This window comes from Macrobrachium nipponense, chromosome 9 (assembly GCF_015104395.2).
Source record: "Macrobrachium nipponense isolate FS-2020 chromosome 9, ASM1510439v2, whole genome shotgun sequence".
Taxonomy (NCBI): Eukaryota; Metazoa; Arthropoda; class Malacostraca; order Decapoda; family Palaemonidae; genus Macrobrachium; species Macrobrachium nipponense.
Genome location: NC_061110.1, coordinates 56,192,579 through 56,218,866, shown reverse-complemented (window position 1 = coordinate 56,218,866; position 26,288 = coordinate 56,192,579). Strand labels below are relative to the sequence as shown.

Sequence of the window (26,288 nt, the reverse complement as noted above, 5' to 3'; positions counted from 1 at the left end):
CTGCAAAAATCATTCACATTATCGCATTGCGATGCAGCTGGAGACTAGTACAGACGTCTGTTACCGTGCGGTAAACAGAAAGATGACAGAGTCCAAGAGATATCTCTGTTGAAAATTCTCGCAATGTCGAAGGCGATGACATCGAGCGTCACAGCAGTAGATGGTCATTCAAGCATGCGAGAATCCCTGTTAATCAGAGACCTAAGTCCGTGATTGTTGGACAGAGATACGGTTCGGTAGTCAATCAATGCAGGGGAGAGAGACATAACCGACCGTGCATCCCAGTTCAATACACAGTAGCTCTCGCTGACTCGTCATCCTGAGTTGCCAGGTAACCCATTCCACGACGGAATGCGTTCGGCTAGAACCATCGAGCATAAAAATACGCTCGAGCAATTATATTTAAACTAAAACGGATTTCGGTAAATACAAAAGCTGATTTGGTGTTGTCGTGACAATACCAATTATCTAAAATCGAAACTGGTAACTCCTGGGAGTTTGCAGGCAGCCCAGAGTTGCAGTTCAATTAAGATACTCGTAGTCTTGGTCACAATCCGTAGAGTTAACTATGGCATGCGCCTACACCCCGGACAATTCAACTGCTTTACAGAATCATGTCGCGAGGGTAATATACGTAGTATATTTGTAGGTTTCTGTACAACGACCTCCATCCTAAATTTTTTTCCCCTCGAGGGATGAGAATAAGGATTGGAGATCAACCGCCTTCATTCTCTAGTCAAGAGAGTAAAGGGGAAGTCTTCCCCGAAGGAAAGCTTCAATGGTGAACAGAATACCGAAGAAGACATTTCAAGCCAAACTGGACATTCCCGTCCGTTCTTCTCTATTCCAGGTTGGTCACATACTGTGAGAAATTCTTCCTTCAGCAGCAGTCTTCTTCCAAATGCTAGAAATTCCAGGAATTCGAACATTCGGCGAGGTTCCCGATTATCATGGTAACAATTATCGGGGATTCTCTTCTCGCTCACTTTGGACCGTGGTCTCGCCTAAGTGTTTGGAGATCATAAAAAACTTGAACACTCTGAGAGTGCTAGAAAATCTGCAAAGAGGAATGCCAGCTTGTTCGCCCCATCTCTCAGGGCTTTGTCTATACAGGACATAATACTCCTTGGAACTCCTAAGTCAGTAGAGCCTTTACCATCCAAGGTACGAGCCAACGCCCCCAAAGACCAATCGAGGAAGTTGAAAACTTCGAAAGTCCAAAAAATCCCCTTCAACCGATGGTCAAACTCCGAAGACGTCCACCAAATCTTGGCCGAGTGTAAGGCATGTCTATGAGAACTGTCAACGAAATTGGAGAAGTACCCCTGGGAGGAGGCAGGAACTCCCAGGCCAAGACTTTTCCCCGTAGCATACCACTCTCCCGATTCCGAAGCCAACTTGGCTGGAGGGAAGGAGAAAGAAGTCTTCCCTGCTTCCCTCTTTTCCTTCAACCAAGCATTAATCCGGTGAAGCGCTTTCTTGGCCGTGATGGAGAGAGTCATCTTCAAGAAAGAGGACTTCTAGGGGGTTTTGGTTCTCGTATACTGCGAACGGGGGAACAACGGTGCTGGAGGTTGAAACTCCCCTTCAAACCGAAACAGGAGGCAATTCGTTACTCTCTTAAAAACCGACGATGGCGCTTCCGCATTTCTCTCATCTTCAGAAATAAAGCCTTCTCTGTCCTCTTCCGCTGAAGAAATATCCTGGATGCCGAAGTCCTGCTGTAAACTAGCAGCCGAATCCGGCTCCAAGACTTGTTTGGAATGAGACCGTGGGATTGCGTCCTGACGAGAAGAGTCCCGGTCTTGGGGAGGAGGACGGGTCAATGTCCTGCCGTCTGCATCTTGCGTCCACCGTGTGAGTTGCGTCTACCGGACGTTTTTCTAGCTTCCTCTTGCGTCCTGCGCTGTTGAGCGATCGTCTGTCTTCGATGGCAAACTGCGTCCTGTTTCCCGAGAGTACGAAGGATGAGAAGGAGGCGGCAAAATCTTGTCCTGCGTCCTCTTGGAGGTCTTGACGGGGAGAAACTCGTCTTTACGTCTGGAGGAAGGCTGATCGGTCGTTTCCCAAGACTTGACAAGATCGGCTAACTTAGCCTGCATCTCTCTCAAAAAGTTCTTAATGTCCGCTTCCTGACGGATCGCACAAGGAGGAGGAGAACAAAGACGAGTAGAGCTGAGACGAGGAGGAGAGCGGTCCTGAGGTCTACGAGACGGAGAGGAGGAAGCGCACCCACAATGAAGAAGGAGAGTCTCTAACTGGAGAAAAGCCGCCAACAGAACGTCCTGCGGCCTCTCTCGAAAGATACATTCTCTTCTTCTTGATGGGGATTGCGTCCTCATCAGCACTCGACGCTCGGGACTATTCCATCCTTTTTGAGCGTAGCGAAGTTCATCCTGAGACGAGGATGGTCTGTATGTCCTCTTGAGTGGACTCGATTTCTCCAAATAGCGCCGTTTCCTGCATGACATAGAGCTATCGGAGGAGGACAAACACTTCCCAGTAACGCCTTTTCTATGGCGTACTGCTGCAGCCTGGGACGCAACAACAGGACTGCCTGAAGGGACGACTGATCATGTGAAAACCCCTCTCGCCTCCCTTCGACTGTCGACATACCTTCTCCCTTGGGTCTGGGAGCTTGGAAGCGGTCTAGGTCTAGGAGCACGAGAGAGGCGGTCAGCCGGCCCCCCCACAACACTGTCACTAACATTAAATACACCCACTTTATGCGATAAACGCTGCATCTGATCGCCTATCGTAGCAAGGGCAGCAAACACTTTCACATATTGTGAATCCTCCTGTATCTGATCGTCGTCTCCTCAGATACAGCAGTGGGCGCAGGAGAAACCTGGGGAGAAGGTACTACAGGTTTTACTTGGGAAGGAGCTGGAGAAGAAACAGATTGATTCATTCAAGGCTTTGCTAGATGAACCCGATCTATCACTCCGAGACACTGATCTTCTACACGATCTTTCTCGAATCTTTCAAAATTTTTAGTGAGTTTTCCACTCTTTCTCAGTCAAATACTCACACTCATTGCACCTATTCTCTCAAGTACACACAAACTCTCTACACTTCTTACACCCAGTGTGAGGGTCTACCGAACTTTCGGTAGCCTCACTATACATCCTTCTCACATACACTAAACATAATACCTGAATCAGACATTTCAAGAAAAATCCAAATGTGATTGCCAATCTAACTTTCCAATACGATACCATCCGTCCATATACAGCAAAAAGTCAGCAAACGAGCTCAAAATTCTAGCAGGGAACCCTCAACGATGTTGACAGTTTGGCTGGCAGAGAAAATCTGATGAAAATGGGAATGGTTCCGAGCGCCAGGCCCACGGGAACGGGGTGGCGATCACCTGAACTACCAGTGATCTAGCGGTTGCCGCAAGTTTTGAAAATTCTGCCAGTGCGACAGAGGATATAGCTATATATATACCTGCCAGGTAAGTGTCATACGTGAAATTCAGCATTTTATTGATATTTTGTCGTTTACATTACTATTAACATTTGAAAATTAGTACATAATTTTATTGTTAATGTATTTAGTCATAAAATAAAATTAAAATATATACAATAATTAGTGAAAATTGCTCTATGAAAAAATTTGCAAATTAGTAAATTTTTCAGATATTGGGGGCTGGTAACTGGTGCCTGTGTATTTTCCCTGGCTTATTCCAGAAGCATCCGTGTGCAAAAAAACATATAATAAAAAAGACTGTCCTGAGGAAGAGATTAGGGGAAAATTCTTGGAGCACAAAACTGTCCATACTAATGCGACAAAAATATATTCAGATGGATCAAAGTCAGATAGTGGTGTTGGCTGTGCAGTTATCCTTGGTGATACAGCATATACAGCTAACTACCTGACTTTGCATCCATATTCATAGCAGAATTAACAGCCATAGTCTCTGCCCTGGATATAGTTTTTCAAAGAAGTGACACTAATTTTGTCATTTACTCGGATTCCAAAAGCACTTTAGAAGCTATTAAAAAGTTCAATAGCTTCCATCCGTTAGTTCAAAAAGTTCAGGAATCGCTCCTCCATTTGTATTATTTGCGTAAATCTCTCTTCTGTTGGGTCCCTTCACATGTGGGGATTTGCGGAAATAAGATGGCAGATAAGGAAGCGATAGCTGCTAGTGTCTCATCAGAAACAGCTTTTAGTAAAGCGCCGAAATTGCAGATTTTTGGTTATCGGTAATTTTCTGTACTTACTGGCTCCGATAAACTTCTGCTTATTATTAAGCCATTGGAATGGAACACTAGGACGCTCCCTAACTGGGGATTGCCTATATATTATTTGGAGATCAGCTCCACAGAAAAATCAGCAATCTACTGAATCAGCGATTGCTGATTCAAGACTAGAGAGGACCCGCTGTAACACGTACAAACTCCAATATATAAGGTTCCTTACTTACCCATGATGGGGTTGATACTGAAAACCTATACCTATTTGTAATACATACAGGGAAGACTAAGAGAAATCTCCTCTACCAAAACTATAGGTGCTAGAGTAAAGCAGTCTTCCTACTGGAAATACGTAGAGGGCCCTCAAGTAGTTAGAGGTGAACACAAAGTTACAGCCCCACTGTGCTGCCAAGACTTGAGTCTAGAGCAGTGGTTCCCAAACTTTTTTGTGAGAAACCCTATTTAGAACATTTCAATCCTTTGTTTTCCAGAGTAAAGTAATGAGAAAGGAAATGTACAGTGATATATAATTTATTTTCAAAAAAATAAATGTGCACCAGTAATTTCACTGCCTCATAAATGTTACTACTTTTTGAAATTTTGTTCAACTTACATTTTTGCTATTTCAGTTCTCCAATTTTGTACCGCGTGTATTTATGTAACTTATGAATAAGTGAAAATGTGGTCATAAAAAAATCTGGTTTAAAAATCTCTTACCTGTGTACATTTCTTCATTTTGCAAGACTGCTTCATCACTCCTGCTCCTCCATACTTGATCATATCAAGACAATACAAGCATTGTCGGCAATCATCTCTTGTACAAGGTTCACACAATTTACCTGAAATTAAAAGTTCTGCATCAAACTTTAAAATAAATAAATAAATAAAATAAATAAATAACAAGGATATTTCAATGGCAGCTGGTTGAGCTTCCAAGTAGATATTAGAATATCCTTAAATGCTTTTTTCAAATATTGTCAAATATATTTCATAAATATAAAAAAAAATGGGAAGAAATATTCAATCTTACATCTAACTCGTCTATGTCTAATTTTAGAGACATTAGGTGGGTAGCCAACCACTCGGATTTCATCAGAATTTCTTCTTCTCTTTCTGATAGTACCTGGAGTTGTTTCTGTTAATGGCCTCTTCCAGCCAAATCTTGCAGGTTCCTAAAACAGAACAGAACAGAACAGAACATGCAATCAGTGTACTGCAATGCAAAAACAGACTTTGCTTTAACTAGAAAAATAAAATATTAAATATATATATGAGAGAGAGAGAGAGAGAGAGAGAGAGAGAGAGAGAGAGAGAGAGAGAGAGAGAGAGAGAGAGAGAGAGAGAGAATTTTCTATACAATGTTATCTAAATGTTATGAAACTTAATATTTGAAAATTAGAATCATAAATCATTATTTTATCATAAAATTTATATACAGGTACAAATACAAGGCTTAAGTCATAAAAATATGAAAATACAGAATATTGGTCAACAGGAAAATCTGTGGATGGGAGTGTTGTCCAACAAATAATTCCTACAGGGTCCACAGAAAATTCCTTGACTCGCTGAGTCCGTGAATTGCAAGCCTGCAAATCTGGGGGGTTTACTGTGTGGGTTATGTGTTACGCAAGGTTAGGTTCCAGAACCTCTCGTGCAAGGTGAGGATTCTCGTTATTTTGGTGCTACCAATAATGTTTATTTCTAGAGCTTCAACACCATGTATGACCCTAATCATGGCCCCAAAATATTAAGGTACTTTGAAATTAAATTAAAGTAACATATTTGATTTAAAAGTTTAACACATTACCCTTAAAAAAAGAAACAAAATGTAGACATAAAAACAGTACAGTATCGTAAAAGGTACTATATTTGCCACACTACCGCATTTACAGTAGGTACATAGGCATACTGATGTTACCCCTAATTCATGGTATGCCATTTTCATTTTTACTCACAGGACAAATTTTTCATATCAATTTTTACATTTAAAAGCATGAAAACTTATTTTATAAAATATTTCTAAAATTAAACAATTTCTGCAGGTGTATCATCGTTGAAAAGAGCAGTAACCTTGCAAGTACCATATACACTTGCGTATCATGCGACTTTTGAAGCCCTAATTCTGGAGCTAATTTTAAGGAGGTCGCATCTTACACAAGATATAAAATTAGAGTATGTAATAATCATATATTAGTATCATATGATAAAATAAATATAATAGATATGCATCTACCGTATTTTAAAAAGTTTTGTTTTACTTGACTGCATCCAATAATATTATATGTATTTTCGTATTTCTATTTGTTTGTATTATAAAATACAAGCATAGCAATCAATGTTTCGGAAATCAGTAGAGGGCAATTGCGAAGTAAGTTCATTTTGCTTTGTTGAACTCAAATTAGAGTGACTTTCTTGACTCTAGTTAGAGCAAATGAGTCTCAAGATACTCTATTTATATGAGACAAGGTTATTTTACGTTAAACGAAGTGTTTTCAAGTGGAAATATCACTAGAAAATGTATAGATTGTGAACAAAATTTAGTTATTTTTTTCGTTAGTAGATGGCATGTTTATTGCGTAAACAAAAATCAACATTCTGTTTGATATTTTCACTTTACTCATCAGAATACTACGAGCTTTACATATTTATCTTTTGTTGGAGTGAAAAGAGTAAAATGTGTTCTCTTTTTTTATTAAAACAAGTTTCTCTAAGAAATTTTTTTTTAAGGTACTATACCGAAGTTTGCGAAAGTTTCATTCACGTTGCCGATGCACAATAATAGTCGTTAGCATATCAACATTCTTTCCTAAACTTCAGTTAAAACTTACAGATTAAATTTAGCAGTATACACCCTTGCTGATCTTTTATCCATAGTGAGTAAGGCTGTAATACAGTAATACTTTGGGTTACGAACCGATTAGTATACGAATTTTTCAACTTACGAAGTGACGCCCTCATTCTGGAATACGAATTTCACTTGTAATATGAATGTGCGAATTTCCATCGTGGGAGGCCGCCTGCATTGTTTACATCGGACATTGGATGAGCGTGGGATCTGCGAACGCATTTTTTTCGGCCAAAACTTAACGAGGGTCACGTGACTTCCTCCCACGCATCCCTTGACCCTTTTTAAACCATAACTCTTTCACTATCTCGCTGGCGGTAAGATTGAACGCATCTGTCCATGATACGCTCTCAAATTTGCTTAGTGATTTGCGCACGTGTTGTGTTTCCGTGATAGTGCTTATACATTACTATTACCCAAATACTAAAGACAATGGCTCCCAAGATGACGAAGGCAAGCAGCAAGAAGGAAAGCATAAGAAAGAAGGAGATGATTACAGTCGAAATGAAGAAGGAAATTATCCACATGCATGATAAAGGTGAGCGCGTGAAAGACATTGCAGCATTCTTCAAGCGGTCGCAATCAACGATCTGCACTATTTTGAAGAAAAAGGAAGAAATTAAAGCCAGTAAAGCATCAAAAGGTGTCACAGTATTGACGAAACAACGGCCTTATATTCTCGACGATGTAGAAAATTTGCTCATGGTTTGGATAAACGAGAAGCAGCTGGCAGGAGATTCCGTAAGTGAGAGCATCATTTGCGAAAAGGCTCGTAAGATCTACGAAGATTTGAGTAAAAATGAGCCAGGCACATCAGCGGACAGTGAAAAAGACAGTTTTAAGGCGAGCCATGGCTGGTTCGAGAATTTTAAGAGTAGGACTGGCATCCACAGTGTTGTTAGCCATGGTGAGGCTGCAAGCTCAGATACGAAGGCGGCAGAGGCTTACGTAAAAGTTTAAAAGGCTCGTGGATTCCGAGAAATACCTCCCCCAACAAGTCTTCAATTGCGACGAGACAGGGTTATTCTGGAAGAAGATGCCCGGGAGGACGTTCATTACGGCAGAAAAGAAGGCACTTCCCGGTCACAAGCCCATGAAAGACTGTCTAACCCTACTGTTCTGTGCCAATGCAAGCGGGGATTGCAAGGTTAAGCCTCTCCTCGTGTATCACTCGGAGAATCCACGCGCCTTTAAGAAAAACAACGTGCAGAAGAAGCTGTTGCACGTTATGTGGCGGTCTAATACCAAGGCTTGGGTGACAAGCCTTGGTTTTTGGTCCCGAGGTGAAGAAGTATCTCCGGGAGAAGGACCTCCCATTCAAAGCCTTACTTGTGATGGACAATGCTCCTGCCCATCCTCCATCCGTTGAAGAGGACTAACTGGACGAATTCAAGTTTATTAAAGTCAAGTTCTTGCCCGCCAACACCATTCCAATACTCCAGCCCATGGACCAGCAAGTTATCGCCAATTTCAAAAAATTGTATACGAAGGCTATGTTCCAGCGCTGCTTTGAGATGACGGAAGGCACCAACCTTACCCTCAGAGAGTTTTGGAAGGATCACTACTCTGTTTACAACTGCCTCAATCTGATTGACAAAGCCTGGCAGGGAATCACCAGGAGAACCCTCAATTCTGCATGGAAGAAACTGTGGCCCGACTGCGTTGCTGAACGAGATTTTGAGGGGTTCGAACCCGTCGAGGAGGGGCCAGTTGAAGAGGAGATTGTATCCTTGGGCAAGTCCTTGGGGCTGGAGGTTGACACGGACGACATCGAGGACCTCCTGACTGAGCATGGGCAGCAGCTGACGACCGACGAGCTGTTGGAGCTACACAAGGAGCAACAGAGACAGGTAACGGAGGAGATCTCATCTGAGGAGGAGGAGGAAGACGCTGCACAGTCGCTTCCTTCGAGCGAGATCAAGGATTTTTTTGAAACACTGGGAAATTGTGAAAAGTTTTATCAAGAAAAATCACCCGAATAAGGCTGCGTCAGGGCGTGCAACAAAATTATTTATCGATAATGGGGTGGGTCATTTCTATAAAATTTTAAAGAACAGGCAAAATCAAGCCTCCATAGAAAAATATTTTTTCAAAATTGTGAAAGACGACACAGTGTCGCGTAAGCGTAAAATTAGTGATCGTAGTGAACGGTGCTCTCTAGAGAAAGAACCAGAAAGTCTTCCAGAAGTGTTCACGGAGGGAGATTTCCCCCCCAAGCCCTAACCCTCTCCTCCTCACCCTTCCCCTCCTCCCGTCTCCGTCAAGCCAGCAGCCACACTCGCCAAAGGTAAAGTTCAGGTTTTACTATGCATGCATATTAAATCTAGTGTTTATATTTAATTTCATTCTTCAATTTTATAATTTTATGTAATTCCTACACGAATTTTCAACCTTAGTGAACAAAAATAAATGGAAAAATATGAATTGAAATGGTCATTCATGGTCGGGTGGAACGCATTATTTGCTTTTTATAACATTCTTATGGGAAAATCCATTTAGGTTACGAATTTTTTAGGTTACGAAGCAGGTTCTGGAACGGGTTAAATTCGTAACCCAAGGTATTACTGTACTATTATCGTGCACCGGCAACAAGGATACAACTCCAGTAAACTTATGCCATCAAACACAACCATAGAAAATTGAGAGAAAATAATTTTAATCAAAACTTGAGGTCTTGAAAGAACACATTTTACTATTGTTTTCACGCCAATAAAAGATAAAGTGACGGTAAAGTTCGTACTACGATGAAATGAAGTGAAAATAGCGAATGGAATCACGTAATATTTTTACACAAACATACCCACAATGCAATCTGTTCAAAAAAAAATACTTTAGTTCATGAGACGGTTTAAATTCATATTTAGACTTAAAAACATGTATAATGACAAATTACTTTGTATCATATAAGTAGAGTATCTAGATATTTTACACGAACTAGAAGAAAGAATTCGCTCCGAAATGAGTTAAATACGGAGAAATAAACTCTTATTCACCATCAGCTGATTTCAAAACCAAAACACTGATGGATTTGTTAGTATTTTATGATATAATAATATGAGAATACACACAATATTATTGGATACTGTAATGTATAATTTTTTAAAAGAATCAGAAAAGATGCATATTCATTGTTTATTTCGTAAATATACGTAGCCGTCAGCAGCCTGACATCGCTCGACTAGCTGTGCCAATGTCTCATGTCCATTTCTTTTTTTTTTTTTCCCACTGATATGTCATAGTCAAAATGCATTGAAACTCCAAAATGGTTTGTTATTAAAAAATTACTAAATTATACCGTATATGTAGTATAGAGTATACTGAAGGCTAGGTACTGTATTCGTATATATACGATATATGTACCTTGATATCATAATCATCGTATACGCGAGGCTAACTGGTTACATGTTATTCCATTTCTCTTTGTACCGAGTCATCATAAGCCAATGTGCATTGAACCTACAGAATTAGCTGAAATTAATAATTAGTATGCCATATATGCATAAGTATGCTGTGTAGTGTAGGCTAGGCTACCCTATTTGTAAAGATGGTACTGATTCCCCTAGTGTAGGCTACGCTAGTATAATATTCTTGCGTCCAAATTGATTTAGGACTGTTGTGCGTAACCAATTGTGGTAGTAAGTCGACAACTACCTCATTAACATCATTTATAACATAAATATGGTAATTTTTTACTATCGTACGATGGTTAAAATGCAAACAAAAAGGCTGTTTTTATCGGATTGGTTGTTCACAGCAAATCAGCTCTTTCTGGCTGTATGCGTTTTCCAAACAAGTACATTGTTACTAACAATACTTTTTGCATTCTCTTTTACTTTTTTAAACTTAACTAGAAGATGGGATACATTAAGAGATAGAGGAAAGGGGGTTAGCCGAACTAAAAAATGGAATAGATAAAAAGGAGGTAACGAGGTTAGCCAATTGTTAAACTTTGTCTTGTAAATTAAACTCGCATGATACATGAGATACGTGATAAAATCATTTTTTGATGGTGAAAATTTGGGGGTTGCATGATATGTGAGATTGCATGTTATGAGAGTATACATGGTAGGTATCACACCTTCTAAAAGTACACTGACTACTTGTGCTGTAATTACCTTTGTATCCTATTTATGAATGTACAAAAATAAAATACTATTTTTCATAATGAACTTATAAAATACTTGAAAAAGTAAAACACCTAGGTGGGTTCCTCAAGGATTTAGCAAAATATGCGTCTGTGAAGAAATCATGTATGCCAATTAGTTAGATTTTATGAAAAGTTTGCGTACCTGTAAATTTGAGCAACTCGAATTGTGCAAGATTAAGATATTACTGTGTATATATGTATATATACAGTGGACACCCCCGTTAGATTGCAGTTCAGCAATACCAGACTCAGCTTCATGGTCTTTTCTGTGAAACATATCCCCCTATATATTACAGGGAAATTCACTATTGTGTGGATTTTTTCAAAGAGCAATGTTCACTAATGACTGCACTCTTTTTCATTTTTTTTTTTTGTTTTTTTTTGTGACTGAATAAATTTTTTATGATAAAATAATGAATTAACGTACTAATTTCCAAATATTAATATTAATGAATATTAACCCTTAAACGCCGAGCCGGTATTCCCGAAAGTGTCTCCCGTATGCCGGAGGGGTTTGGGAGTGAGCGCCGAAGCGAAAATTTTTTCTTTTTCTTTTAAATCCCAGCACACTTAGTTTTCAAGATTAAGAGTTCATTTTTGGCGGCTCTTTTTTTGTCATTGCCTTAAGTCTAGTATGCAACCATCAGAAATGAAAAAAATATCATTATCATATATAAATATTGGAATATATGACAGCGCAAAAAAAAATTTCATATTTAATTGTATACAAATCGTGCTGTGAGCAAAACGGTTAAAGCTAATGAGTTAATTTTTTTTTTGTATTGCACACTAAATCGCAATGATTTTGGTATATAACAAATTGTATAAAACGATCAAAGCAACACAGAGAAAATATTATCATAATATGATGCATGAAGTATATGACAAATTGTAAAACTATCAAAGCAACACAGAAAATATGATGCATGAATTCGTACCACGAGGACATAAAAAATTGTTTTAAAAAATTCACCATAAATCACAATATTGTGCTAGAGACTTCCAATTTGTTGCAAAATGAAGGTAAATGATTGAATATTACTAGAATGTAAGTTTTAGCTTACAATTGATTTTTTCTACCATTTTGGTCGAGTCAAAGTTAACCGAAGGTTGAAATTTTGGCACTTATTGTGATTTACATGAAAATATTTCATTACTGATAAAAGCTACAACCATGGGTTGTTTTTTGTTGTATTCTACATGAAATTGTGCACATTTTCATATATAAAACTTTATGTAACGGCTAATATAAAACGGTGCAAACGTAACAACAAACTGACGAAAGAATTTCTGATTTTTTTGGCAGTTACCGCGCAGACGTAAGGAAAAGGTTTTTTCAAAAATTCACCATAAATCAAAATATTGTGCTAGAGTTTTCCAATTTGTTGCAAAATGAAGGTAAATGATTGAATATTACTGGAATGTAAGAGTATTAGCTTACAATGGCGTTTTTCGACCATTTCGGTCAAGTCAAATTTGACCAAAGGTTGAAATTTTGGCACTTATTCCGATTTATATGAAAATATTTCAAAACTGATAAAAGCTACAACCATGGGTTGTTTTTTGTTGTTTTCTACATGAAACTTAAATAAAAATTCAAGTTATGAAAGCGAATACGAAGTTTTTTTTTTGCCTCTGCATACTAAAATAATTCAGGTCACGAAAGGGTGTTACTGTGAAGTCTCGAGATTCGCCCGGACCACCGAGAACAATTTTAAAACTCTCACCCCACCAACTGAGTAGACTCGCCACCATCCTCCCACTCTCCCATTGGTTCCTGAAGATCCTCCTCTCCTATTGGTCAGCATCATACCTCTATGTAAAGGCATTCCTTGACCATCTTATGAGGCAGCATTATCGTAAACACTGGAATTCGTTCGTTCACATATATGTATTTTGTTTGTTAACGTAAATTCGTGTTAGTGATTTCGCTTTCGTTGTACTGTAAGTTACTTTATCATGTTGTGTGTGAACTTAATTACTTACGTTATTAGCCATGGGTTCCAAGAATGTTGCTGAAGTTCACGGAAAGAAGAGGATGCTCTCTATGGAGAACGAAGATGGAGATAATCAGGAAGTGTTAATGTTTTCTGCCATTTGCTTTTGTGTTTCGTAAAGTTTAGTGTTAATGTTTTCTGCCATTTTTTAATGTGTTTTGTAAAGTTAAGTGTTCATATTTTCTGCCATTCGTCCTCCTCCTCTGTCGCCACTTTCGGAGATTGCCTCACTCGAAAGGTAAGGTTAGGTTCCACATTTTACTACATATGTACATGAAGTATTTCTTGTACCATGTACACTAATACACTTTATTTACAGGTACATACTACAATAAAGGTTATGTTAGGTATAGAATGGTCCAAATTGTTGTATTTCATTGTTTATTGGTCAACTTAGCTTTATTATAAAATTTACTGGGGTGATTTTGTAGGGCTTGGAACGAATTAGGCAATTTACGTGTAAAATGAGTTTCAAGATACGAAAAACTCGGGTTACGAAGGCCGCCTCGGAACAGATTAATTTCGTATCCTGAGGTACCACTGTATAAAATTTTATGTAGCAGCTAATATAAAACGATGCAAACATTATGACAAACTGACAAAAGATTTTCTGATTTTTTCGGCAGTTACCATGCGGACATAAGGAAAATTTTTTTTTCAAAAATTCACCATAAATCAAAATAATGCGCTAGAGACTTCCAACTAGTTGCAAAATGAAGGTAATTGATTGAAAATTACTAGAATGTAAGCGTTTTAGCTTACAATTGCATTTTTTGACCATTTCGGTCAAGTCAAAGTTGACCGAAGGTTGAAATTTTGGCACTTATCATGATTTATATGAAAATATTTCAAAACTGATAAAAGCTACAACCATGGGTTGTTTTTTGTTGTATTCTACATGAAATTGCGCTACATTTTCATATAAAAAACTTTATGTAACGGCTAATATAAAATTGTGCAAACATTACGACAAACTGACGAAAGATTTTCTGATTTTTTCGGCATTGTTACCGCGCGGACGTAATGAAAGTTTTTTTTTCAAAAATTCACCATAAATCAAAATATTGTGCTAGAGACTTGCAATCTGTTGCAAAATAAAGATAAATGATTGAATATTGCTAGAATGTAAGAGTTTTAGCTTACAATTGCATTTTTCGACCATTTCGGTCAAGACAAAGTTAACCGAAGGTTTAAATTTTGGCACTTAACGTGGTTTATATGAAAATATTTCAAAACTGATAAAAGCTACAATCATGGGTTGTTTTTAATTGTACTCTTCATAAAATTGCACACATTTTCATATATAAAACTCTATGTAACGGCTAATAAAAAATGGTGCACAAAGTACGACAGTGATGAAAGAATTTCCACAATGTGTCACTGATGCTTTTTAGTGCGAGAAGAAAGAAATTCGCGCATGAGCGCCTGGGTAACGCTTTTAAACAAATACAGCTCGATCCGTGAACTCCCAGCATCCCTCTAGGCACGATTTAAAATTTTTCGCAAACTAGGCCTACAACTATTTTTCTGCGTGATTTAAAAAACCTTTTTATAGTAGACGTAAAATACGTCAATTAAGCACACGACAGACAATTTTAGTCCACATAAAATAAGTCCAATAGGCATTTAAGGGTTAATGTAAACAGCCAAATATAAATCAAATGTTATTAAAAGTAAAATTCCTTAATACTACAGATTATCGTGTAATGTACGTATACCGAAAAAAAAAAAAAGTCATCCCCCTTCTCTCTCTCTCTTTCTATTAATTTATTATTATCATATTATATTATAAAGTATTAGTTCATGACAACACAGTATAGGTTGAAGGAGTGGGAAGTACCCAATGACAATTAAGCTTGTGGCTCAATGCTTTGTATGTACTGTCAATAGTCTAAAATTTTTATTTTTGCTTCTCTTTCTCCCACTAAGATGAGAGAATTTGTATGTTTATATATAGTATAATAATAATAATAATAATAATAATAATAATTCCTTTATTACCCATTTTAGTTTACAGTGGGTATTAAGTTTCTTACATAAAATGCATAATGAATACAAAACTTATTCAATGATGCTTAAAGTTAATTTTAATTTGAACCTATATGGTGTCTTTTATAGAAACTCTAGACAAATTATGTAAAGTTAAAAGTAGTAAATTTATTAGATGTAGCTTTATTTGTTTTGTATGATGAATGATTTACTAATTTTCAAATAATGCTAATGTAAACACAGAATATCACTTCATTAACCCTTAAACACCTATTGGACGTATTTTACGTCGAGATAAATTGTCTGTTGGGTGCCGATTGGGCTTATTTTACGTCGACATAGAAAAGTTTTGTTTAAAATTCACGGAAAAATACTTATAGGCCTACCTGCCGAAAACTTTTGAATCACGCGCCTTGGGGGATGCTGGGAGTTCACGGATCAAGGTGTTGTTTTGTTTACAATCATTACGCAGGCACACAAGAGCGAATTTCTTTCTTATCGCACTAAAAAGTATCAGTGACACATCTCGGAAATTATTTCATCACTTTGACATAATTTTTGCACCATTTTAAATTAGCAGTTACATGGAGTATTATATATGAAAATGTGCGCAATTTCACGTACAATACAACAAAAAACGCTCATGATTGTAGCTTTTCTCATTTTTGAAATATTTGCATATAAATCACGATAAATATAAAAAAAACCACGTTCGGTCAACTTTGACTCTACCAAAATGGTTGAAAAACGCAATTGTAAGCTAAAACTCTTGCAGCCTAGTATTATTCAGTAATTTACCTTTGTTTTGAAACAAATTCGAAGTCTCTAGCACAATATTTAGATTTATGGTGAATTTAAAAAAAAAAACTTTCCTTCCCTCTGCGCGTTGATTCTCCGCCGCAAATCTCCAAAATGCGTACGTCGCATTCTTGGAATATTTGCTCAGTTTCATATTAGGCATTTCATAGTTTTATATATGAAAATGTGCGCAATTTCATGTAGAATACAACGAAAAATAATTGAAGGTTGTAGCTTTTCTCATTTTTTAAATATTTGCATATAAAAAAAATATTAAAAAATTCGACATTCGGTCAACCTTAACTCGTCCAAAATGGTAGAAAACTGCAATTGTAAGCTAAAACTTGTACAGTATAGTAATATTCAATCATTTATCTTCATTTTAAAACAAATTGGAAGTCTCTAGAACAATATTTAGATTTATGGTGAATTTTTGAAAAAAACATTTTTTTACGTCCGCACGTTACGAATTCATGCATCATTTTGTGATCATATTTTCTCTGTGTTGCTGTGATAGTTTTACAATGTGTTATATACCAAAATGATCGTAATTTAGTGTACAATACAAAAAAATTAACTCGTTAGCTTTAACCGTTTTGCTCACAGCACGATTTGTATACAATACATAAAATTTTTTTTTTTTTTTTGCACTATCATATATTGCATTATTTATATATGATAAAGCTATTTTTTTTAATTTCTGATGGTTGCATACTAAACTTCAGGCAATGACAAAAAAAGGAGCCATAAATGAACTCTTAATCTTGAAAACTAAGCGCGCTGTGATTTTTTGAAAAAAATATTTTTTCCGCTTCTGCGCTCACACCGAGACCCCCTCAGCATACGGGAGACGATTTTTATTATACCCCTTTGGCGTTTAAGAGTTAAAGAAAATATAATAAATTACTAAGATTTAAGCTAAATAAATATTCCCCTTGTCTCTCCCCCAGTGTCCTCAACTGAGGGAAGAGGGTTATTACTGACCACTGACCACAAGGATACTCTCTCTCTCTCTCTCTCGTTCTCCTCTCCCTCTTCTCTCTCTCTCTCTCTCAATAAAAGAAAGCCACAGCATTCTCAGACAATATACGTATATATATATATATATCTATATATATATATATATATATAGTAATATTATAATTTAATATTATATATTAAAGGAGAGTTCTATTCCAGTACACAAACACCTTACTAACACTGATATTGTTTGCAATTCACTTATTTTTTGGCAACAGCCAAAGACAAAAGACCGTGTGTTTCTATTTAATAACCTTGAAAGAGGCCAGTCTCTGGGGATTTGAAAGGAGGGCCTCTAAGGTGTCTTAGTCAATGACTAGGTTTCATAAAGTGGCTTTAGCAGAACCTTCAATCATTCCAGCTGGAATAAGCAAATAGCTTTGCTTAAGTCAATGTCTTTTGAAATACCCAATCCAGAATACCTTAATACATAAGCCAGCATGAATTTATGGCCTTGATTGGGAAACTGACAAACCTCTGGCATCTCAAGAAGCAAAGTAAAGCAACTTTTATTATATTGTTAATGTTGGCATAAACACGGGCAATACCCCTGGACTTGCATCATGATCTATAATGCTCCACTGTACTAAACAAGAAATTAGTGGACTTCCCTTGGTCATTAGGAAAGTGCCTAGATGACTTAGAGAAGTCTCTAGAGCCGAGGAGCGTGTTGACATGATTTCCATGAAGCATCCCTGTCCCCACCTTTATGAAGCAGATCTGTCTGTGGAGGTAACTGTCTTGAAACTTCTACTATTGACATCCAGAAGAACTGGGGACCAATGCCTACTTGGCCATCAAGGTGCAATTAGAATCATGGTTGCTGTTCTTGGTAGCTCTCATCTCATAGGTACCCACTTAAAACTGCAGAACCATAGGGAAGGCATACATAAATAGGTTTATCCCATCTTGAACCATAGTATCTACTGCTCACCCTTGAGGGTCCAGAACTGAGGAGACACATATCTGGAGAAGATAATTTAGCTTTGTTGTAGAGATCAATGAGGGGTTACCCAACCACTCTACAAATTGCCTCACAAACTACGGGTTGAAGATCAATCATGGGACTGGACATGTCTGCCAAATCACTCATTAAAACTAGGCACTAACTAAAATTCCTCTATATTAACCAAAGGCTAAATTTCTGGTGATGGCTAACAAGGTTTCCAAATTCATGCTCCCTACCATCTTAGATAAGCCAGAGAAGACATGTCTAAGAAGACATCCTCCTTGCAGTTATTGTGAAGACTTGCTTCCACTGGCAACCACACCCCTGAAGCGACTTGGTTTCCAATAACCAACCCCATCCTCATCGAAGGCTACTAAATACAGTGAGAGGCCTGGGCTCAGAGACTCTATGGACTTCCTATAAGAAGCATTACTATGGACATCCACCAATGAAGGGCAGGGATCAGTTTTTGGCTCCATGGCTCCAACTCATGGTCTAGCAAACACTCTCTTTGTGTCGGTGCCTCTCAAGAGCTACCCGGAACTAGCTTCTCCAGAGAAGCCAAGTGGCCTAAGAGATAGAACAGCATTAGTGGGATTGCTCCCTGAGGAGGAGAATGTTATCAGTGTCTACTCTAGTTTGTGTTGGAAAAACCTTGAAAAGAACAGATTACCACCAAGGATAGGCAGGTCACGTGTAGGTTCCGGAGATGACTTTACAACATTTATTAGTAAACCTACGGTGTTTGCTAAGCCCAGTACAAGTTCTCTTGAAAAGATAATCCAGTCTTCCTGGTCCAGAAATATCTTTACTCCAACTAATGCAGTCATTCACAAAGAGGATAGTATCCTAGTGAAAACTCAGGTGTAGAAAGAACTCCACCCAAAACAAAGAGCTTGGCATTGATGTATCTTTCCCTCAAAATCAGTGTAGGAACTTCCTTAATAGGAGGTGAATGGGAATACAGTAGTATGCATCTTTCACATCCACCATAAACATCCATGTACCTTTCTCGACGGTGACTAAAAAGGCTGTGGAGGCTGACTAACGGGGAGTAGACAAAGACAGCTGGGCACAAGTGGAGCCAGGATATGTCTAAGACTGGCCTTCTACCTTAATGTGGCCTTTGGAACTAGTAATAGCCTGTTGTAAAAAGCTGGCAAAGTAGCTGGTACAGTACGGTTCCCAATTATTCAAGAATGTGGTCGATCCACGGCCTTGCAGAATTGGAAATTTGCAGATTTCGAAACACATACCTTATGGGAATAATTCCATTAGAGCCAAGGCAATCAATAACTTACCCAGTCAAACTTATTTTATACTACCCATTGTCAATACTATGTACTATACCATAATTTCTTCTAATATGAAATTGTTCTTGCAGATAAACAAAATATTAAAAAGGTTTCAATACCTTGAAAAAGTTTAAAATTACACAGAGGTTGGGTGCAAGTGTACTGAACGATATAGTCATTTCCTTAAAAAAAAAATAAAAAATAAAAAAAGTAAATAAAATTTGGATGGAATTTCCTCTACCTACCCTCTGCCAAAAAATACCTTCAAACTCCTCTATCTCATCCTCCGTGGAGAGTTCTTCAGCTGAAGGAAGGCTTTGTGAACCGTTTCGGGTACTGACGGTTCATGCGTCTTCATTCCCGTTAACCCTAACAAACTTGGTTACGAGCACTTGTCTCGGTTTCTTTGTCCGGCACGTTCACTATGTAATCATTTTCATATAAATTTATTCTACGATAAAAAAAGAACTGATGAAAATTCAAAATTTGATATGAAATTACAATTCTCTCTCTCTTCATTTTCATCAAAACCTATTTAAACAATAGAAAAAAATTAATGATCAAATGACAAAAGTTAGTCAAAACAAGTTAAGGGGATCGGCTGCCTAAAAAACCCTAAATATATGAAACATATTAGATTTGCTGAAAAAAATTCTATGGCTTCGTAGAGCATTCAAGAATGTGTCCACGGAGTATTATGCTAAAATTCGCCTTACTTTTCTAGTTATGGCCTGAAATGTAACAATAACTTTATACCCACAAAACACCAGTAGCGCAAATGATTTAGTCAGGTATAGTTTTTGTGATATATGTTACAAAAACTTCCTTTGAAATGAAATTTATAATGTCAATAATAGCCTAATTGGTACCTTCTTAGTTATTCCTAGACAAGACAAAGCATGCATCATGAGTCATGAGGCTCAGCGCGTGGCCACTGGCCAACAGTTGCCAATAAAACTTGCACGTTATAAGGTCGCATTTTTTCACACTCGCTAGCCTTGACTGAACTCTGTGTTTTCTGCAGTGTTTTTAGTTTTTCACCATGCCTAAAAGTTCCAAGACTTCACTTCATGCCTTTAGAATGCGGAAAAGCCAATTGGATATGCCCATGGAAGAAGTAGAACAGAGAATTCAAGAAACTAGTGCCATAGAGGGGAATGAAGCGACGACGGGAGAGAAAGGGGCCGCGCAGCAAATGGCGCACGGTATGATCTCTGCTGACCAGAGACCAACCACATCCACCCCTAATCGTCTCTTTTATTTGTTCATCACTGCTAAAGGGCAATGATATTTTAGAAGAAGAAAGCAGTAGATCGGAAGCTGATATTATCAACGATAGTGCAAATAAAATGATAATAATAAGTGAAGCAAGACTTGAAAAATTACTTGAATCACGAATACCGAATTGTGGATGCAAAGTAATTCTGAGGATCCATTTGGCAAGGGATGGATTTGAGACACTAGTAAAAAAGATATGTCCTAAATGCAGAGGGAAAATTATTTCAGAACCCGCAAAATGCCCACCGATTTCTACAGAAGGAAGGAAGGCTCCAATTTACAAAACCAATGTGGCAGTAATCTATCATTCTTTGTTGGAAGATTATGGATTCGCGGGACTGAAGAGATTACAAGGAACGCTTGGTATAAAACCAATGGGAAATAGCAAGTATTCACGCCATCTTAGATATCTTTATGATAAAATGGATACATATTTTCAGATGAAACAAGAGAAAATCTTTGAAAATATAAGAACATACTACAGGAAATATATGGGAATTGTGCCTGATGAAAATGGAATACTCAATATTGACGTATCCTACTATGGGACATGGATGAAAAGAGGCCATGTTTCTAATGTAGGTATGGGAGTCATAATAGAAGTGTGCACAGGATATGTGATAGACTTTGAAGTGATGAACAAAGTTTGCAAAGCATGTGCCGCTAAAACGACTGAACTAAAAGAAATGAAAATAACAGAAGAAGATTTCAACGTGTGGAGAACTCTTCATGATGAAGATAGTAATATAAACTATGAAGGTACATCAGGAGGGATGGAAACAGAAGGCGCCATAAGGATGTTTTCAAGGTCGCAAGATTTGGGATTCCGCTACGCCACCTTTGTTGGAGACAGAGATTCCAGCACTCATAATAGTGTTTTAGCAATGAACGGTGGAAATGGACCGTATGAAAATTTAAAAGTGGCGAAAGTAGAATGCATCAACCATGTAAAGAAAAGAATGACTAACAGAATGAAGAGACTAAGAGAAGATGAAAAAGAAGAGAGAGTAACAAGAACTGGAAAAAGAAGAAAATTTAGTGCTCTAAGTGGAAAGAATAAATTGTCGGATACAAACATTAGCATAATGACTAATTATTATGGCAGGGCAATCCACCGTAATATTGGTAAATCATGGATTAATATGAAGAAGGATATAATGGCATCATTCAACCATATATTCGGTTCCAAAGAAAATCAACGTCATGGACTTTGTCCAAAAGGGGAAGATTCTTGGTGCTATTTTCAGCGCAGCATAGCAATGGGTAAAGAAAGAGAGAAAATAGAGATCTTCAACAGTTATCAATTTAGATGCTGAGAAAGAAAGGAAAATAAAGGCTGCGCATGAAGCACTGTATGAGAAAGAATTGCTTGAACGCTGCGTTCGCGGTCTTACACTAAACGCTAATGAAAGTTTTCATTAAAAAATTTGGAACAGAGCACACAAGACTAAGTTTGCTGGATCACAAAGAGTAAAGTTTGTAGCACAAACCACTGTGCTTGACCATAACTTTGGATACAGAAACGCAACTCTCTTCCAAGAATTTGGCATATCTTCTGCTCTTCAACGAAGCCTACCTAGAACTTCAAGATAAAGAAAGAAGAAGATTGATTGCCAGAAAGAAGAAATTCCCAGAAAGAAAGAAAATACACAAGAAAATTGAAGAATATGAAGCAAAATTATTATGCATAGGAATATTAATTAATTGATTATCTTTGGGCCTAAGACACATTTTTATAAATTTTAGGCTCCTGGTTATGTGGTTATTCAAAATAACCACATAACCTGGCGACAATGAGTAGTGTAGGCAACTATGATACCCTAGAGTAATACCTTATGACAAGATCAGACAAGGGGGGACCAGGAGCCTAAAATTTATAATAATTGTGTCTTAAGGCACAAAGATAATCAATTAATTAATATTCCTATGCATAATAATTTTGCATTAATACTCAGAAATAAAAAATAAAACCATAAAATTAATGGTAACAGTCTTTTACCTTTTTTTATGTACCTATAACTTTGAAGGCCCGTTTCTCAAAACATAAGTTTTTCACCTTCAAAATGTATCTCCTCCCTTAGTATTGAACCAATCTAAATGAAATTTCATATATAATATGAGGAAACATGGTAGATTAAATAAAAGCCGGGGATTTTTAATATTTTGAGTTTCTGATTTTTGGCAATTTTTTTCCTGTAATTTTTCCGGGAAAATTTCATTAAAAAAAATTCATATCTCGAAAAATAATTGAAAAATAAAAAATCCTCGGCTTTATATCGAAGGTCCATATGTGTTTTATAAGTGGTTCAAATCTCATCCCTTAAAACCAAAAGGCAAAGGAGGAGATGCATTTTGAAAATGGCCATTTTTGGCCAAAAAATGCTCTGGCGTCACAAAACCTAAGGTCACTGAACAAAAAATTTTTCCCAAGAGGTTCCACACAATATCCTTCAACAAACCCCCTATATATCAACAACCTGTCGTTAAAAAAGTCAGAAACCGGCCGATCCCCTTAATCTAGAAAAAAAATTCTTACTTCATGTTCAGCAAAGACGGAATTGAAGTTGTTGACTGCTGTCAAAATGGAAGTTGCTCCTTTCCTAACTTAAGGGGAAGCTTTTTAGTTTCGAGGAAATAGGTCTTCCTCTTCGACTTCTGGGCAGATGCATACATGATGTGGATGATCAGAATACACTTCGAAAGATCTGAATAATATGTATGGCGATGATGATGATACCAATCATTCATACACACTGTGCTCTTCCGTCTTAGCTAATGGCTGAGCAGGAAAATTCTCTTGCATTCCCACTTGGAGGAATAATTTTTTCCTCCAAGCATTCCCCCCACCCCTTCTCTCAGATACCAACATAAACCCCCCCCCTACTAAATACTTGAAAAGACAATTGATTTGATAAGTTTTGCGGCGCGGGACTTGCAGACCTTGAACGGCTTCGCACATACAGAAAATCTATTTTTGAGAACTAGCGACCTCGTAAAAGGGGAATCGCACAATTCGAACACGCATAATTCGGGACTGGACTGTACTTCCTCTAATGCTGCCTTCTCAAATGAAGAAAAGACTTCCTGACTCAACATCTCTCTCTCCCTTACGTTGCTCTGTATAACTGAAACTTTGATATGGTTAAAGAGGATTCCTGAGAGGAATGCAATAACCTTCCAATAGAACTTCCTATAACCAGGTGTCTACAACAAGTGTTCCCCACAATCGAGCAAAGTATCCCAACCTGCCACGTACAGGCTACCGAGGGCTCAAAGAGCTACTTTTAATCAGAATTAGGCTTACCGAGCGCTAGTTCCGGTTCCAGTGTAATAAGAATCCCCCGCCCACTATCGGGGAGTATATATAGGTAACAACCTGGCAGTTTCAATTAGTTTTCCACTCTAATGTCCACGCAAGAGGGGCCGGGTGGGCTCTGATCATATAATTACTGAGTAAGTATATACAAACCTTTTTATTATAAAAATTTCATTTTTGTATATGAAACTTACCCACTAATTATATAGCTGATTTCACATTTAACAGGGGGTGGGAACCATGGACAAGCTCTATCTCAATACACTACGTATAGAGTAATGAAACTGAAATAAAGATTGCCAGCATAAGATAATATGCTTGTTGTTTCCTTACCTGGCAAGTGAGCATTGCAGATAATTACTGACTCTGGTTGGTGCTCCACTTGACCAGTAGAGTGCGCGGCTGTCTAGCCCAGTCGCCTCTACACGATTAGGGGGCTTTAAGGGGGCCGTCCGGCTAATGCCATTTTTTAAGGACAGAACTTTGATATTCATACCACTTGATAAGGTGACTTGGGACATCTCCAAACTGCATATGATTTTCGCCTCTGACCTTTGGTTTTGTGACGCCAAGGCGATTTATCCCGAAAATAAGCGTTTTTCAAATTCTATCTCCTCCCTTGATATTTAATATTAAGACTTGGGATTACTACCATATATACACCTGATGTAGACCTCCAATCCAATGAGGAGTTTTTTTTCCCTAAAAGTAATTTTTTGCTAGATATGAATTTTTCATTATGGTAAAAAAATAAACCCTATAAATCAGGAAAAAAATATAATAGATGAAACAAATTGGAAAAAAAAAAGGCTTGATTTCATAGTTCTATACTGTCTTTTTGAATTATATACCAATAAAACTAAGTGAGAAGGTAGATTTTGAAGGTCAATAAGTATAGTTTTGAGATACGGGCGTTCAAAGTTTTCCTTTGTATTTTCATAGACAATGTTAATTAATAATGATTATTATGAATACATATTTTTGTTTTGGGTATTAATAAAGGAAAACTATGTTATTTCTCATAATTTAATCAAAATGATGATACCTTTGCTTATATATCGTAGCCTGGGGCACTGCGTCAAGCAAGATGGGGCATTCCTCCTTATGCAAATCTCTCTCTCCCCCTCACTAACTCGGCTTATTTCAGCGAATTTTCTTCTTCTGTATGTTAGCGAGATGTTTTCCTTGTATTTTCCTCTTTTGGCATGATGAAATTCTCGCCAAAACAAAGATAAACAAACGTAAAAGCAAGAGAATGTCAGAGGTGAAACCCAAACGTGTTCACTACGAGAGGTTTCTCCTCTCACTGGAAGCCGTAAACTGACTAAGTTCCCTTCTGCCGCCTCATGGAATCTCTACAGATGCCATTGCTCACAATTTTTTCGACAATAATTATAAAAATTTACAATAACAGAAGAAATATTGCATTTTCTTATACCGATCAATGTTTTTGGCTTATTGAGTTACATTTTCTAATTACCCGTAACTACGAAAGGAAAAGGAATTTTGACGAAATATTTCGTATACGTATTCTCCATTGCCAAACAAAGCTCCATGAATTTTTTCATGACTGCATTTTTTGCCCTATACCCATATATAAGGGTTCTGGCCGGCCCCCTTAAGAGTCAGGAAGTACATCCATGTCTTGCAAAGTTAAAAAAGGTGCCCTTGCTCTGGACAAAGACCCAATAACACTACACTACACCACACCATAACCATAAAAGACTGTCGCAAAGAAACTGATGGGCACCCAAGCCATGACCTCCCTGATCATACTGAAGGGAGGGAAGGCATAAACGTCCAGACCAGTCAAATCTTGCAGCATCGCATCCGTCCCCAGCGACTAACTAACAGAATCTTGGGAGTCTGTGGTTCTTTGAAGATGCAAAGAGGTCTACTGAAGGCCAACCTCAGTCTCTTTGATCAAAAGTCCACTCTGTCGGTAGGACCTGATTCTGGAGAATCGACCGTCCACTAGGACATTCATCTTCCCTTGGATGAAGCAAGTCAGCAACGACACATGATTCTTGTCTGCCCAAAGTAGAAGTCAATGAGCCACTTGAAAAAGGGAAAAGGAATATATTTTCCCTTGTTTCTTGACATACGACAGCCACTAGAGGGGCAAAGGCTCGCAGACCTAGAAATATCGCTCTCAACTCCTTTACATTGATGTGGGAACTTCTAAACTCCTCCGGCCAAGTTCTGACACCTGCCTGTTCCCCATATGAGCTCCCGAACCTAGGTTTGAGGCATCGAAATACAGGTCTAGGTCTGGGTTCAACATAAGAAGAGACTTCCCCTCTAGAAGTCTTTCTTCTGACAACCATCATTGAATGTCTTTCTTGATTTCTGGTATTATCGGGAACACCAAAGTGTCTCGAGAAGTTTTCTTGCTCCAATTTTCTTTTAGAAAAAACTGAAGTGACCTTACATGTTTGTTTGTTAGTTTGTG

The 26,288-nt window shown here is 37.8% G+C and overlaps 1 protein-coding gene across 4 annotated transcripts in view; it reads right to left on the bottom strand.

Moving 5' to 3' along the window:
• The window catches only part of LOC135218315 (lysine-specific demethylase 2A-like), a 198,793-nt gene that overhangs the window by 86,304 nt on the left and 86,201 nt on the right, over positions 1-26,288 (bottom strand). For all 4 annotated transcript variants that reach the window (XM_064254539.1, XM_064254541.1, XM_064254540.1 and 1 more), the window contains 2 exons: positions 5,233-5,374; positions 4,920-5,041 (listed from right to left, as the gene is read on the bottom strand). In XM_064254539.1, the coding sequence (XP_064110609.1) occupies positions 4,920-5,041; positions 5,233-5,374 (264 nt within the window). The remainder of the gene's footprint in view (positions 1-4,919; positions 5,042-5,232; positions 5,375-26,288) is intronic.